The sequence below is a fragment of the Jaculus jaculus genome, chromosome 19, assembly GCF_020740685.1.
Source record: "Jaculus jaculus isolate mJacJac1 chromosome 19, mJacJac1.mat.Y.cur, whole genome shotgun sequence".
Lineage (NCBI taxonomy): Eukaryota > Metazoa > Chordata > Mammalia > Rodentia > Dipodidae > Jaculus > Jaculus jaculus.
In genome coordinates, this window is record NC_059120.1 from 59,317,752 (window position 1) to 59,333,903 (window position 16,152).

The following is a 16,152-nucleotide window of genomic DNA, read 5'->3' on the forward strand; positions in this document are numbered from 1 at the left end:
TCACTCCAATGGCAGGAGCAAGAGGAGGCCCAGGGAGATGCAGGGGAGAAGTGGAGTCAGGGTTGGCTTGGCGTGTGCTGGGGAGGGGTGCCCAAGGCTTGGGGGTGAGCCTCAGGCTGTCTTCTTGTCCCTGAACAGGGAGGAAACTGAAGTTGGTGGTGGAATTAAATGGGGAAGCCCCCCCACCTCTCTCTCGCCCTTCTTTCTCCACGAGACGTCGTGGAAGGCTGTCTAGAGAGGCAATCGCCCTGCCTCAGCTCTCTATTCTCTAGGGCACAATGGACTCAAGTGGGGAGCTGGGGGAGGCAGAGGGGGAGTCCAAGGGTGGCAGGGAACCCCAAAGACAGCCACTTCCCACAAGGGGTTTACAGAACCAGTCACACCGCTGTGCCTCAGACTACTGTGCCCACCCAAGTCCCTCACATCAAGGCGAAACTGTCACGCAGAGAAAGACCGAGTCTTTAAGTAATAATACTTTTAATAAAATTAACATCTTAATAGCACATTTAATACATTAACCCTCCCCTTTCTTGGTTTCTCTGCATTTTGTGCAACATCACTTGATTATTCACGGGTCTTTTTCATTTCCCGCCTTTATTATTTTGCATTTGAAATCTTTTTCCTTGGTGGATTTGTGTCTTCACTAGATGCCTCAAATTAAGTCTGACCACGATCCTACTCTACTTTCTACAGTGGAGAGACCACCTCCCCGGCCCCAGGGCTGTCTCCACCCACCCACCCAACCCCATGTGCACGCACCCTCAGGTGGGCAAGGGGAAGCCCTCCCCTTTCCAGGCGCTACCATTTCAAACTAGCGAGGGTCCTAGGACAGTAAGATCAGGGGGGGAATCTGTCTCTAGGTGGGGTGAGAACTGGGGAGAAGGAGATGTGCTTGGGGTATAGGGTCAAGGAGTGGCATGGGCAGTCACTCATACACTGCTTGCCCAAGTGAAAGCCAAGGGGCCTCTCCCCACCTCGGACAAGAGGGAAGAGCCATTTCTGATTGCCAGCTGGGGCTGGTGGTAGTCAAGTGCTTAAAATGTTTCTTATTCTTCATATGCAAAAGCCAGGCTTCCAGTTTTCTATGGGGAAGGCAAGGTACCCTGGCCCAGGGTATGGCGAGTGACCACTATCTGAACACAGGTGGACAGGGGCTGGGACACAAGGGGTCATCCAAGGACCCTATACCCTACCTCTGCCTTTGTATATGTGGGTTCTCCCAGGCCTTGAAGGACAATGTCACCCCTCCACTCCTGGGGTAGGAGGAGTCTTTCGGAATCTAACTTCTATGAAATGTGATCGAATCTGTGAGTACCACATGGCCGGGCACGGTTGTACACCTGTAATCCCAGCACTCAAGATGCTGAGGCAGGAGGGTTACTGCCAGGAAAAGGCAGCCTGGGCTAGTGAGTTCCAGGCTAGCCTAAGCTAAAGTGAGACTGGGAAAAAAAAATTTCCTACAGATTGTATAGGAAAACTTACTGGAATTTCGGTTCCCTCTACTGCACGGAGTCAAAGGCAATGTGGATTGTGGGATGGGAAGAGGAATGGAGGACTCCTCCTCGCAAGGCTCTTGAAGGCAGGAAGCCCAGGCAAGGCCTTTGGGGAACACTGCCTTACCCAGCTCTTGAATTAATCTGTATAGAGATGGACTTAGCTGGCAGTTCAAGGACTTCTTCAGTCGGGCCTGGGAGAAGCTGCCTTGGGAGGGAGGGCTGTCCACCCTCCCTAAGCCCTAGGAAAGGAAGGATGACTGTTTCTGGCCTAAGGACTTACCTACACACAGACAGAGGACGGCCAAGCCCCAGGAAGCAGGCCAAGGCGCTGAACCAACCTCCTCTAGAACCTTCCAGCCCAGGCCCCCCTGGCTGGAGACCATCCAGTGTGTATCCTTTCAAAGACCCCGGGACTGACCGAGCCCCTTATTTACTCGCACCCCACTTAAAAACCCAAGGATTCTCAGAATCAACCCCAGCTAACGGGAAGCTCCCAGTCTTGGCTAGCAACCTACTCCAGCCCTGTCCCTGAAGGCTGGGCCGTCCAGCCACTTGCGCCTCTATTCTTTTCCATACTTTTTATACATTCTACTGGACCCAGAGGTCCTCAATGCTACTAAACTTTAAGCTATCTGAATATCTTCTACTAAGTAACTAGTAATTCTTTTTCTTTTTCTAGGATTATATGAAATAAATTTGAATTATTATTTTGTAGTATTCTTTTAAATCCCTCGGTTTTTCTTCTCTCTTTTTTTTTTTGGTTTAAAAAAAAAGTCTATTTCTCTTAAATCTCACACCTGAGGGTTCCCAAAGGCCTGCTAGGCCTCAGTTCTGGATTTCCCCTCTTGGGGGGACAGCACCCCAAAACCCTCAGTCCTTTGTCCCACAGCTTCCTCCTTTCTGGTTAATCCCTTTCTTTGTTTGGCTCTGCTGGCTCCCCTGAGGGGGAGGGGGAGGGGGAGAGGAGCCCACGGAGTGAAATCCAATCTACTGGTGTGTGTGGGGGGGGGGTGCCCCAGAAGGCACCAGCTCCCCAGCCCCTCTCCACCATCCATCCCAGGATGCTCCCCCAAGAAAAGCAAATGACATTCCTCCCCAAAAAACAAAGGTGGGGGAAAAAGGAACGTAAACCCGAACATATATTAAAAACTTTTTTTTTAAGATTTAACTCTGAATACAAATGTATTTTTTTCTTCTCTCCCTACATATATTCTAAACCTCCTAAAGTTTTTTTATTTTTTTAAGGATCACTTTATCATAAAATAAAATATCCTTTTCATATAATAAATTACCTAATAAAAAGTCTTTTTTTCATATTAGCCCAGGTTCTTTGCTACATTTATACGGTAATAAACGCCTTTATTAAAATAGAATATTAAATTATAAAGAACTGCTTTTTTTTTCTTTTTTTGCTATGTTTCTTTCTTCTGTTGGTCGATCATCTCCCTCTCGTTCTCTTGCTCTCTCCTGTTCATTGCTCACGTTTTGTTTCTAGGTCTGGCTCACTCCTCAAAGGTGGGATTAAGTTTGCTGAGCCTCCTAGTCTAACAGTCCTTTGCCTTTGTGGGTAAGGAGTGGAGAGGGGGAGGGGATCAACAAACTGACTTCCCACCCCCCTTCCACATGCCCCTGGGCAACCCAGGGTGCCCATTTGGTTTGGTTTCTATTGTAGACATCTCAAGATGGCTCACATTAGCGGGAAGAAGGGAGGCTGACACAGGCCAGTTCTCTGGGCTGAAATCCCCTTCCTCTCCCCTCCCAAGCTGGTGGTCTGGAGGAGGCTGTGGAGAAGTGAGTTAATTCCCCACAGGCAAGGAGAGAAGGGAACTCCCCCGTGCCTCCATTCCCTACACCCCTTCTCCATCCAGGAAGAATGGGGGGACCCCAGAGCTTTTAAGTGCTCAGAGAGGCCCATCCCTTTATATACAAGCATCTTCTGGGCCCTCCCCATTCCCCACTCTCTCCTGGCCCGGCCAGCAGAACCAAGAGGGTGGGAGGCTGGAGGCAGCGGGCAGTAGGAGGGCCTCCAAGGGGCTCCGTGGCACTCCAAGCCCGCTGCCTGCTATGGCCTGACCCTACCAGAGACCTGGCTTCTCTCCTCAACCAGTGCGTGGGACAGAGACTTCATGATTTGCAGCTGACAGGGACTCAATCCTGGTTCAGCCAGGTCGGAGGGGGTCAAGGCGAGCCCCGTCCAGGCACCTTCTCTCCTGACCCAGGCGCCTTCCTGTTTCTGGCTCTCCATTCCCACGGCCAGAAAATCCAGTCCAAGAACTGCTCCCTAAATACAATAATGCCCGAAGGTGGGGGGTCTGACCCTCCATGTACCCTAGTAATAGTCCCCTCTCCAAACTGTCTCTGAGAATGGACTACGTTCTATCAAGAACTGGAAGTGATTCTTTGGAGGAGCAGGGAGAGGGCTGTCCACTACCTGAAGGAGGTGGTGAGGGTGACACCATCAGAATGTTCCCCCCCACTTCTCTCCAGGAGATCGTGTCCCGGAGCTGAGCAGGAAGGTGAGGGTGAGGGAAGAAGGAAGGAGGGCGAAGAGGTGACTGGAAATGACAGCTACCTGGGGGGGGGGGAGAAAGACCTAGAGGAAAAGAAATATGCCAGGGGGAAGATTCAGAGGAAGGGGAGATGGGGAAAAGAATGAGGGGCAGTTAAGAAAGGAGTCCCCCCTCCAGATTCCTCTAGCCCAGCTTTGAGGCCACCAATGTGTGGCGAACCCCTTATAAATTTGACAACCTCCCCCCACCACCCCAGAATATCTCTGCAGACTTTCCTGATCGGCCCCAACCCCCGTATACTGCTGAGAATTCAGTTTCTCAAACGGGATACAGCGGTGGTGCTGGGGGGGGGGGGGCAAAGGGCACATTAAAAGGTCAAGTTAGGTGGAAGGCTGAGGGCGGCGAAGGGCACCTGTAGATACAAACGGGCCGATTCTCCTTCTCCCCCAGCCCGCCAGAGAAGAGGAAGGGTCGGATGACAAAGTTTGGGGAGGGAGGGCGGAAGGGTCAGGATGTCTTACAGGGCACCTCTGGTAAAACAAAAGCGTCTCTTAGCTGCTTCCGGATTTAAGGGTGTGTTGAGGTATGAGAGTTGTAACTCTTAGTAACTAACTTTCCGTCTGGCCTCCCCGCCCCAAAGCTTTCCAGGGTAACCAGAGGCTTTGAAAGTGGCCCACCCCTTCGGCCACCCTGCCAGCCCGCTTCCCTTCCCCCTCCCCAGCGAACGCATTCTCTCTTAAGCACCTTGCTCCCCCTCCCTCCCCCACTGCAAAGTCACTGACGTTTCCAGAAGGCCCCGGTGGAGAACAAGATCCAGGACGGGCTTGGGGCCTCCTGGGGAGTGGACCCAGGAAAGAGGCCGGGGGGCAGGGGGGGGACAAGGGGGCGCTTAGGAGAATATTCGGATGGCTTGTGTGGCGGTGATATGGCAGACGGGACACTCGGGGTCCGTCCTCTCGCAGATGCGCACTGCGCACTCCATGCAGAAGAGGTTGTGTCCACAGGGCACGAGGGCGGCGGTCACTTCGCTCTCAAAGCAAACCATGCAATCCCGCCCGCCGCCGCCGCCGCCGCCGCCGCCGCCTCCGCCCCCGCCGGGACTCCGCAGCCCACCGGCCCCGAGTTTCGAGAAGCCCTGCAGCGGTTCGCCGGGTGGACGCCGCGGGAGCGCGGTCAGCTCGGGGCCGGCGGAGGCGGCGGCGGCGGCCGGGGAGCGGTGCGCACCGGGAGGGCCGGCGGCGCGGGCCTTGGCGGAGGAAGACGACGACGACGACGAGGACGCGGCGGCGGCGGCCGCGGCCGCGAAGAGCACCGAGGTGGGCGTGGCGTTCTCCTGGCCCGCCCACAGCGGGGGACTGGTCTCGGCGACGCCGTAGTACACGTCCTGCTTGCCCACGCCGTAGCCCGGAAACAGATACCCGCCGCCGCCGCTGCCGCCGCCCGCGCCGTAGCCGAAGTCCCCGCCCTGCTCGCCGAGACGCGGGGCCTCGAAGGCCGTGTCCACGCCGCACTCGCCGATGCAACCCAGGCTGTTCTGCCGGAAGGTGGACAGGGGCTTGCAGCCCGGTGGATGCACCCTCCAGGCGTCCGAGTAGCGGCTCTCCAGGGCGGCGTCCGGGCTGCCCGCCAGGAAGTCGCTGTCGCTGTTGTACTCGAGGATCTTGCCCGTGCGCACGGCGATGTGCGTCTCGATCTCCTCGCGCGCGCGCTCCACGTTGCCCGGGGCGCCCGTGATCTCGAACACCGGGTCGCGGTCGCGGCTGGGCGTGATGATGTACGTGTTGGTCTGCTGCTGGATGCGTTTGATGGTTGCCCCCTTGGGACCCACCACCAGTCCCACCACGCGGTAGGGCACGCGGACACGGATGGTCACTTGGCCCGGCAGCGCGGGCGCCACCCCAAAGGCTGCGCCTGACTTGTTGCGTGAGGCTCGGATCATAGAGAAGTGCTCGGCCGCCGAGATGATTTCCCGGCGGGCTGTGGCCACGTCCTCCCGCCTGCCTGTCACCATGAATACAGGTTCCTCGCCCCGCACAGGTGTCTTGATGTAAGTGTTGGTCTTGGCTCTCAAGGCCTTAATCTTGCAGCCTGGACAGAAATGGGAAAGAAGCTCACAGGACGAGGGGTTTGTGCTGGGACCCTACCCAGATACCCTAGCAACCTTGCCAGGCGGTCCAGAGAAGGCGCACAGCTCACCGGACTCCAAACAGCTCACTCACTGACCTCAGATTTCAAAATGGCTAGTTTTCCTACGCGTTTCACTTGGGACCTTCCAAATTCACTCCTCCAAACCCAACCAATCAGAGCCTTCCAGACAAGCTGCTAACCCCAAAACAACTCGTCCCCAAACATTAGCCATTCCATCCCTCCAGTGGCTACTCTTAACTTCTCAATTACTTGCCATCACCCTCCCCCCATCTGTCAATGAGCCTGATCTTTGCACAGAACCCCAGCGCACTCGGTGACTTTACAATCTACACATTTGAACTCCATTTCTTCTAGCTCTATGACCTTTCCCTGTGGTGTGTGTGTGGGGGGGGGGGGAGTCCAAGGTAGAGCGGGAAGATAAAATCACGAGTGGACGACCATCAGTCAGGCTGAAGTGGGCTAAGGGAAGAGGGAATTCTGCACCCAGGCTCCTCTGAAAGAGGAGCAGGTTAAAGGGAGAGAGGCTGGGGAGAGGGGCAGGAAGAGAAAGGAAAAAAATCAAGACAAAGGGACAAAGAGAACCCAAGGAAAGTGGGGAGGCTGAGATGCCACTTAGCAGAAAAGGCTGCAGGCCTAGATGGCTGAATGGACAAGCCTCTCTGCTCCCCCACCTTCCCCTCCCAGACTATCCTCGCACTGGGCCTCAGGGACCCCCACCCTCCCTCCAGACACTGCTGCCACATGGGAGTGTGTGCGCACACGCACCTGAGGGCCCAGGTGCCCCACATCGTGGAGCACTGTGCCTTTGGTCCAAACAGTACTTTGTAGGGCAAGCGAAATACCACCTCACCCAGCCCTGTCCCATGCACATGGGCTTTCTCAGCTCGTCCCCAGTTCGCCAACTGCATTCCTATACACACCCATGACGCTGCCCCATTTACACACACCTGCACTTACTGGGTTCTCCTGGCACACCTCACTGTGCCATCCTCTTTTTCCTCCCCACCACACGGCCAATCCAAAGCCAAGTGTCCACTTTCCTGACTCTGTCCCAGCCCTCCCACAGCAGGCTTCTGAGGTGAGCTCATATTTTTCTCTCCTTCCTACATCCCCAATAGTAGAGTCCTCTTCTCCAAACACAGTAGATAGATGAGGACAGAGTTGGGGGACAGGTCTTCAAGAAATTAGGGCCCAGTGTTGGTGGCGCCTTTAATCGCAGCACTTGGGAAGCAGAGGTAGAGAGATCGCTGTGAGTTCAAGGTCAGCCTGGGACTACAGAGTGAGTTCCAGGTCAGCCTGGGCTACAGCGAGACCCTGCCCTGGGGGTCGGAAAGGGGGATAGAGAGAAATTAGGAAGGAAAAATTCCCCCTTCCCCTGTCTTCAGACTTCTTGGCAGTTAATAAATCCTACCTGTTGTCAAGCCCACATCCTTGTTGCTTTAACAAGATTGCTTTATTTTGTGAGGCTTGGAGGGTTGAAGACAGCAAAACGCCCACTCCTGCCACCTCTCCTTACATGCCATCTGATGAGCAGCTGGGTTTTGGCTCTTAAGTTTTGGGTACATAAACTTCAGTGAGAGCTAGGTATTTTTGAGGTGGACAAGCCCGGTCATAAGTTTAAAGAGAAAAGCTAGAGGTAGAGGGGAATGGGTCTCATCCTGTGTTGTGTATTCCTGAAGAAGGGCTTCAGAAAGGGAGACCCACTGGTCCTCACCTTCCTAGAGGTCAAACAGAGGCAGTAACTCTGCAGCAGGAGGGAGGTCAGACAAAGGGGAGAACTTCCATTGACTCAAGGAAACGGGGTGGGGGGGATTCTCGGAACAGAACAAATATTCGTACTTTCACGACACAGGCCCGTTTGATATGGTGGGAGAAGAGTAGAAAAGGGCTCCATTAAAATTCCAGGGTCTCCCAAGGCCACCCCCACACCCAAGTAAAGATATCAATGCCCCTATCCAATTCTAATTCCAGGCTCTGGATCCCCAGTGTGGGACGAGAGGAGCTCCAACTTTCTAAACCAGAAACCTCAAGAGACTAAGAGAGTGGGTGGGTGGTGGGTGGGGGGAAGAGGCTGCCCAGGGGAGTGGCATCCTCCCCTCCTCCACCCAGCTCCCTCTCTTCGAATTCCCCCAGCCCTGACACCCGGGCTGATGAGGTGGGGATGTGGGACAGGGGCCCCAGCGTGCTCCCCTCTTCCGCCAGGAGCCTCCAGTCTTCCTCCTTCACTCGTGCCGGCCTCCTCCCTCGCTCCCGCGGAATGCAGCCCCTCCATTGTTCCCCACCGTGGGACAGCTCCTCCCCCACCCCACCTTCTGGCCCAGCCCCTTTGCAATTTCCAAATAACAGCCCCCCCCCCAACACACACACACTCAAGCTGGGAGAGGAATGGGTCCATAAGACCCCCGTCTGCTCAATCTGGACACTTACCAACACCCCACCCACTCAGGGATGCTGGGCTGATGAGGGTGTGGTACCAGACACACTCCGCCAGCTTAACCCCGCGCCCCTCCCAGCACACCCGGACACGCACCCTCCACTAATTTTCCAAGAGAACTTTTGTCGCCCACCCGCACCCCCCAACATTCACGTCCTGCCTCGTCCGCACTCGCTCACCGGCACTCCTTCCCAGGCCTCCGGCTCCAGGCCAGAACAAAAGCCAGAGGGGAGGAGGAGAGGTCCGCGCCACCACTACTTCCTCGGGAGACCCCCCCCCCTCCAAGCCCACGGGTCTTCCAACTTCGGTGTGTGGGCGATCACAGGACCCCCTTCCTGCCTCGACTCCCCTAACCTCCTCGGGCTGGGACCCTCCCCTGGGCCACACCCCCTTTCATTCCTACACTCAGCCCAACAAAGAGACAGACCCTCCGTGTGACTACATTCACCGGGTCGGCCCCCGAGCCTCTCTGAACTCCAAGAGGCTGGAGAAGGGGTGGGGGGATGTCTCAGCACTGCCCCCCCGCACGAACCCCAGCCTGCAAGCAGATCCCCGAGAAGGGGCTTCCCAGGAACTCACATTCCGCCAGTCGTGCCGGCCAGAAGTGACACCCCCTCCGCACAGTCCCCGGGATTGGAAGACCGCTCCCCCTCCCCTTTCCTCTCCTAGTTCCAGGATATTTCTTTGTCTACGGGCAGAGCCCCGGGTGGGGTGGGGGGGGTGGAGAGGAAGGGTCCGGAGAGTCGTCCCGACTTAGGGATACAGCGGGGAAGTTTGTGGCACTTGGAATCAGGGTAGGGGGCGGGGCCCCCTTTGTGGGGAAGGGACGGAGCCAGAAGGCAGGCAGAGAGAGAGAGAGAGAGAGAGAGAGAGAGAGAAAGGCGATGAACTTTCCACGCTAGGAACGGCGAGCCCCCCCCAACCCCACCCCACCCCACTCCAGCCTTCTCGGTGGTCCCGGCGCCCGCTTACCTTGCCTGCCCACGATCTCGGCCACGTGCTCGGAGGTGGGCACGGGGACACACTCGGTGGTGTTGCTGCTGCCCTTCAGGCGCAGCTCGGCCTCTTTGTAGAGAGCGCAGAGCTTGGCGTCGCTCGTCCCTTTGGGGGCGGCGGGGGGCTGGGGCGTCTGCGCCGCGGGGGCCGCCGTCGGGGCGGCCGGGGGAGCCGCGGGCGGCTGCTGCTGCTGCGGCGGCGGCGGGGCCGGCTGCGGGGGGGCGGCCGGTTGCGTGGGGGCGCCGCCCCCCCCGCCTCCCCCATCCTCGCCCGCCGTGGGGGCGGGGGGCTCCCCCAAACCCAGGAGGCAGAGTTGATCGAGAGCCAGCTGAAGGGCGCGCTCGTCTTCCAGCAGCCCTCGGTCCTTAGCGCTTCCCCCGAAACATCCTAGTTCTCCAAAGCCCCCATTTCTTTCCATTATTCCAGATACCACTAGACTAGGCATGGCGAAACAAAAGCTGGGGGAGAGAGAGAGAGGGAGAGAGAGAGAGAGAGAGAGAGAGAGAGAGAGAGAGAGAGAGAGAGAGGTGGTGGAAGGGAGAAGAGGAGAGAGGAGGGGAGGGGAGAGGAGGGAGTGTGTGGGGAGGGGGAACAAAGAACTGGGGAGGGGGGAAGAAAGCGAGATAGAAAGATAGACCCTCCCCCTATGTCCCCCTCCCCAAGCACCCTGTAACCCGACTCTCCTCGCCCCAGCCCCCGGGGTGGGGGGTGGGGGGAAAAGAGAAGCAAAACCCAGAAAGCAGATCTCTGTGCTCCGGGTGTGGGGGGGGGGACGGGGGTGGGAGGGTGGGGGGCTGCGGGCTCTCGGCCCCCACCCCCTCCGCCTCGGACCCGGAGTCTCTAGCCTCCGCCGTGCAGACGTCCCCCCCCGCCCCCCTTTAGGCTCCCGCACCGAGCCTCAGTCCCGGAGCGTCGCTCAGTGGCCCCCAATAGAGCCCAGCCCCTTCCAGCGCTCAAACTCTTTTGTTTTAAATGAACTGGATGGAGCAGCATGGAACGGACGGGAGGGGGGCGCGCCGGGGGCGCCCGGGGCATGCCGGGAGTTGTAGTTTCCCGCCCTCGGGCGTCGGGACGAATTCCTTGACCCGGGGATGGATGGGAATGTGCCCTTCGGGCTCCGTCCACGGGCTCCGCGGGCAAAGCCCGGGGGGGGGGGGGGAGGGAGGGAGGGGGGGATGCAAAATCGAGGTCTTCTTAATATTTTTTTCAGGGGCGGGTTTGGGAGATTGGGGAGGGGGAGGGGGCGGGGGCGTGTGCAGAAATGGAACCGGCTTGGAAAGGGCTCCCTCCCGGTCCCCGCGGGTCCCGGGCCCTCTTTTCTTATGGTAATGGGGCCAGGGCGGAGCGGCCACGCGGTGGCTGCGGTGTTCCCCCCCCTCCCGTGTCTCTCCCCCTCCCGCGGCCGCGCTCGCTCTGCGCTCCCCCGCCCCTCCCGCGCGGCATCGCGGAGTCGATCGGCGCCGGCCTCGGAGAGGAGCGGCTCTCGGTGCAGACAAAGCCCACGGCTGCGATGGGGGGAGAGCAGACATGCTACGTTTCACGGGCACCGGCCCGGAGCATCCGGTTGGGAGTGGGACTCCCCGACACCCTTTCCGCCTTGCAGAGGATTGGAGGGGGGTCCCCCTCATCCCTAAGCAGCATGCCATGCAGCTCCCTAATCCCCCCCACCCAGCTCCCCCAGTTGCGGAGATCGGAGAGGCCCGGCAGGGAGGTGAGTTAGTTCCCCCCCCACCCCACCCCACCGCACCCCACTCCCAGGTCTGTGAAAGGGTGGGCAGGGCTGCCGAGGAGCGAGGATGAGCAAGATCGAGGCCCTGGAGAGAGAGCTGAGAGGTAGGGAAGGGTCCTGAAGGCTTGGTGTGACTTTCAGTTGGGAAAGAGGGAAGAGGGGAGGCTGGGAACATAGGTTTCCTTCTGGCCTGGAGCTGGAGTACAGTGGAGGCAGCTTGTCCTGTGAGACCATCATCACGCCGCCCTGCCTCTCCACGCATTAATCCAGCGCCTTTCGCGCTGGAAATTTGGTGAGCCAAAATAAGTTTTTACCACTTGTGGGACAGACAGTTGGACACTTTGACAGGGAGCATGGGGAAGTTGGAGCACACCGCAGTCTTTTCCCCTGACCGCTATCTTTGCGTTCTCTCTAATTCCTTCCTTCTTGCCTCCTCCCTCCCTCCTTTTCTTCCTTCCTTTCTTTTTTCGAGGCAGGGTCTCGCTGAGCTGGAGTTCACTCGGTAGCCTAGACTAGCCTCGTAGCATCCCTGCCTCAGCCTCCCCAGTGCTGAGGTTAGAGGCATGAGCTACCACACCTGCTAGCTTTTTTTTTTTTTTTTTTAATGTCACCTTTTAAGACTAGGTCTTTGCCAAGAGAGGGTTGGCACTGCAGCTTGAGGGCTTAAGGTGATGCTCTAAGACTCATCCCCTGAAAGTTTGATGTGAATGAATGGGGGAACCCAACTGTTGTAAGGTGTCTTTTTGAAGAAGTGCATTGGAAATTGGACGTCTGCTTGTTTTTTGTTTGTTTGTTTGTTTTTGAGACAGGGTCTCACCATGTATCCCTGGCTGACCTAGAACTTGCTATGTGAATAAGGATGGCATTGGACTGGCAGTGATCCTCTTGCCCCTGCCTCCTGAGTGTTAGAGTTAGGGGAACCAGCCACCGTGCCCCCAGCAAACAAATCTGAAGTTAGTCAGAAGGAAGGTTCTGCTGGGAGGCAGGGGAAGGAACGTGCCCTACCAACATGACAGTGTGAGACCGAGTGCTAAGCTGTTTAGGTCTAGTCGCCTACACTGGTTCTTGGAAAGAGTGAGTTTGCGCGCTGGAAGGTGTCAAGAGGGGCTGAGGGTGGGTGCCTTGCTTTCTGCACCCCCTCCTTTATTTATTTATTTATTTATTTATTTATTTATTTATTTATTTATTTATTTATTTTTGGAGGTGTTTCATTCTAGCTCAGGCTGACCTGGGATTCACTATGTAGTCTCAGGGTAGCCTCAAACTCACAGCAATCGGTCCTCCTACCTCTGCCCCTTGAGCACTGAGATTAAAGGTGTGCGCCACCACGCCCAGCTGCTTTCCCCTTTTTATGTATGTGTGTGCGTGCATGCGTGCGTGCGTGCGTGGGTCTCTTGCTGCTGCAAATGAACACCACATGCTTGCAGCACATTTTGCATCTGGCTTTATGTGGGTTCTGGGGAATCAAACCTGAGTAGCAGGCTTTGGAAATAAAGCGTCTTTAACCACTGAGCCATCTCTCCGGTCCACTTTTTCTTTTCTCTGGAGATGGAGTAGAACTTTGGGGCCTTAGGCACTAGAGTTTGGGGAGCCCCTACATGGAGATTTAACAGATTGCCAGCAATTTTATGGGTTGGGTGTTGGCCCTCCCAGCGGGACTGAGGGAGGAGCATGAACATGACTGTCTCTTCTCTGTTAGCCCCAGGATTGGAGGAACTATAGGTCGGGGACATGGGGCTTTCCTTGGCCATAGTGTGGGACAAGATGACTTATTCACATTCATAAAGGCAGCATAGACAATTGTAGGGAACTTATTTTTATTTACTTGACAGCAACAGACAGAGAAAGAAAGAGGCAGATAGGGAGAGAATGTGCACTCCAGGACCTCCAGCCACTGCAAACGAACTCCAGACGCATGCGCCACCTTGTGCATCTGGCTAACGTGGGTCCTGGGAAGTTGAGCCTTGAACTGGGGTCCTCAGGTTTCACAGGCAAGCGCGTAACTGCTAAGCCATCTCTCCAGCCCAACTTGTTTCTTTTTAATATTTTATTTTTACTTATTTATTACAGTCACAGACAGAGAGAGTGTGTAAATGGGTGCACCAGGGCTTCTAGCCACTGCGGAAAACTCCAGACGCATGTGCCTCTATGAGCATCTGGCTTATGTGGGACCTGGAGAACCGAACCTGGGTCCTTAGGCTTCGTAGACATGCGCCTTAACCACTAAGCCATCTCTCCAGCCCTGCAGGGGACTTTTTGTGAACCAGCCATCTTTGTTGGGTCACCAGCTGGTTTGAGCGTTCCTGTCTCCGCTGAAATGAGATACCCCCAAGAGCTTGCCCAGCCTCTGCCTTCCTTCCCACTGAGCCAATTAAGGCAGGGGGCTAATGACTAAGAAGCCTTGGGGATTTGGCCAGGGTGGAAAACAAAGGGCAAACTCTTGAGTGCCCAAGAAGGCTATGGAAGGGTAAAGGGACAGACTGAAGTGGGGGTGAGCAAGGTGGGTCCCTGCTGGACCCGCGTCCCCACAGGGTCACACGGTGACCCCAGACAAGCATTTCTCTACAGCCAGAGAAGGACGCATGTGAGCCTAGCGTCGGAAGGGCAGGGCGCCTGTGAAGCACCCATGGGAACAGGTGCCTGCACAGCTGGGGGGGTGGCTGTGGGTGCAGAGGAGCCTCAGGGGTGGGGCACCTGCTCATGCTCCCTGGAGCTCAGGCCTCCTTTGTTCGGGCTCATGCCACCCTGGCTGGACTCCGCTCTGCTGCTGCCCGCCCACACTGAGCAGCCACAGAGGCAGAAGCCTGACTTAAGCTGCACCCCCAGCTCTGCCCTGTGACAGAAGGGTGTGGAAGTGGCATATTGGTCCCCTTCAGGATCAGTCTCCTCCCTTTTTGCTCCCCCATATCTTTCTCTTCCCCCTCTTTCCCTGTCTCTTCCAGTTCCTAGCTTCATGTTCAGGGATTTAAGTCCTTATTCAGCTGCTGAATTGACTGCGAGCCTGGGGAACACACACACACCTCTGGGGTACCTGACAGGAAAGATGAGCCAGTGGGAAGAGGGCCCCGTGGAGGCTGGGAGACGGGAGGGAGGTGGCAAGTGCAGGAGGTGAGGGGCTGTGCCCCTGGCTCCAAGTGTTGCAGTCAGCTCCATGTTGCTGGGATGAACATCCATACCAGTATGGCAGGAAGGGGTTTATTTCAAGCGTACAGATCCAGGGGGAAGTGCCACCCACGGTGGAAGAGGTGGCTTCCACACATCTAAGCAGAGAGAGAAACAACCAAACAGCCTGCAAAAACCAAAAGCAGCAAGCACCAGCCAGTAGGACCCCGGGCTTAGACTACACTGTGCACCTTTGGGCTGGATCCCAGGATCTGCCCCAGTGACATCTCCTCCAGCCAGGCAGCTGGATATACAAGTTACAGGCTTTTCTTTAAAATATCTATTTATTTATTTATTTATTTATTTATTTATTTATTTATTTATTTATTTTGAGAAGGAGGAAGAAGCAGAGGGAGAGAGAGAGAGAATGGATGCACCAGGGCCTCTAGCCACTGCAAACGAACTCGAGATGCATGTGCCACCTTGTGCATCTGACTTTACATGGGTACTGGGGAATCAAATGTGGGTCCTTAGCCTTTGCAGGCAAGTGCCTTAACTGCTAAGCAGCCATCTCTCCAGCCCCCAAGTTACAATCTTTAATAAAACACCCAAGTCTGTGGGGGACAGACACTCAAATTACCACACTAAGCAGTCCTGAACACACATAGAATACTGGTCCCTTCCCAGCCCTTGTCTCAGAACCCTGGAGACAAAGAAGCTGTCACCAAGCAGGTTGCCCTTAGCTTATATCCCCTATTGCCCTGTACTTTGCAGGATGCCTCCATCTGCCGGTCAGCTCAGCTACTTCCCCATATGTTATGGGGTTTTTGTTTTCTTTTGAGTATGGGTCTCATGCAGCCCAGACTGGCCTCAAATTCACTCTATAGCTGACACTGGCCTTGAACTCCTGACCCTCCTGCCTCCACCTGCCAAGCACTGGGATTACAGCATTGTGCCAGTCCACATAGCCCATTTTCTTTCCATAATATCCCTTCCTTGTGGGAAGACTGCCTGGCTCTCTAGCCACTGTCCTTCCTGCTGAATGTCACCTAGTTTTCTGTCACTTGCTGGCATGTACTCAACTTCCTAATTTTAATTCATGAGAATGTATTGGGAAAAATTATTTTTTTTCTTTTTTGTTCATTTTTTATTTATTTGAGAGCAACAGAGAGAGAAAGAGGTAGATAGAGAGAGAGAATGGGCGCACCAGGGCCTCCAACCACTGCAAACGAACTCCAGACACGTGTGCCCACTTGTGCATCTGGCTTAAGTGGGTCCTGGGGAATCGAGCCTCAAACCGGGGTCCTTAGGCTTCACAGGCAAGCATTTAATTGCTAAGCCATCTCTCCAGCTTTTTTTCTGGTAGGGTCTCACTCTAGCTCAGGCTGACCTGGAATTCACGATGTCGTCTCAGGGTGGCCTTGAACTCATGGCCACCCTCCTACCTCTACCTCCTGAGTGCTGGAGTTAAAGGTGTGCGCCACCATGCCTGGCTTTAAAATTCTGCACATCACAATATACAAGGAGTATCAGACTTGATTCTTTTTTTTTTTTAAGTTTTTTTTTTGTTTGTTTGTTTTTCTTTTCTTTTTTTTAATATTTTTTAAATTAATTTATTTATTTGAGAGCGACAGACACAGAGAGAAAGACAGATAGAGGGAGAGAGAGAGACTGGGCGCCCCAGGGCTTCCAGCCTCTGCAAACGAACTCCAGACGCGTGCGCCCCCTTGTGCATCT

At 55.6% G+C, this 16,152-nt stretch overlaps 1 protein-coding gene across 1 annotated transcript; it reads right to left on the reverse strand.

The window, feature by feature from the left end:
- Positions 1–2,216: 2,216 nt before the first annotated feature.
- Positions 2,217–10,341, reverse strand: Mex3a (mex-3 RNA binding family member A). Its single transcript, XM_045138179.1, has 2 exons — positions 9,561–10,341; positions 2,217–6,094 (listed from the first exon to the last, which is right to left on the reverse strand). Exons 1-2 carry the CDS (start codon positions 10,027–10,029, stop codon positions 4,896–4,898), a joined length of 1,668 nt encoding a protein of 555 aa, XP_044994114.1. The 5' UTR covers positions 10,030–10,341; the 3' UTR covers positions 2,217–4,895.
- Between the last annotated feature and the right edge of the window lie 5,811 nt (positions 10,342–16,152).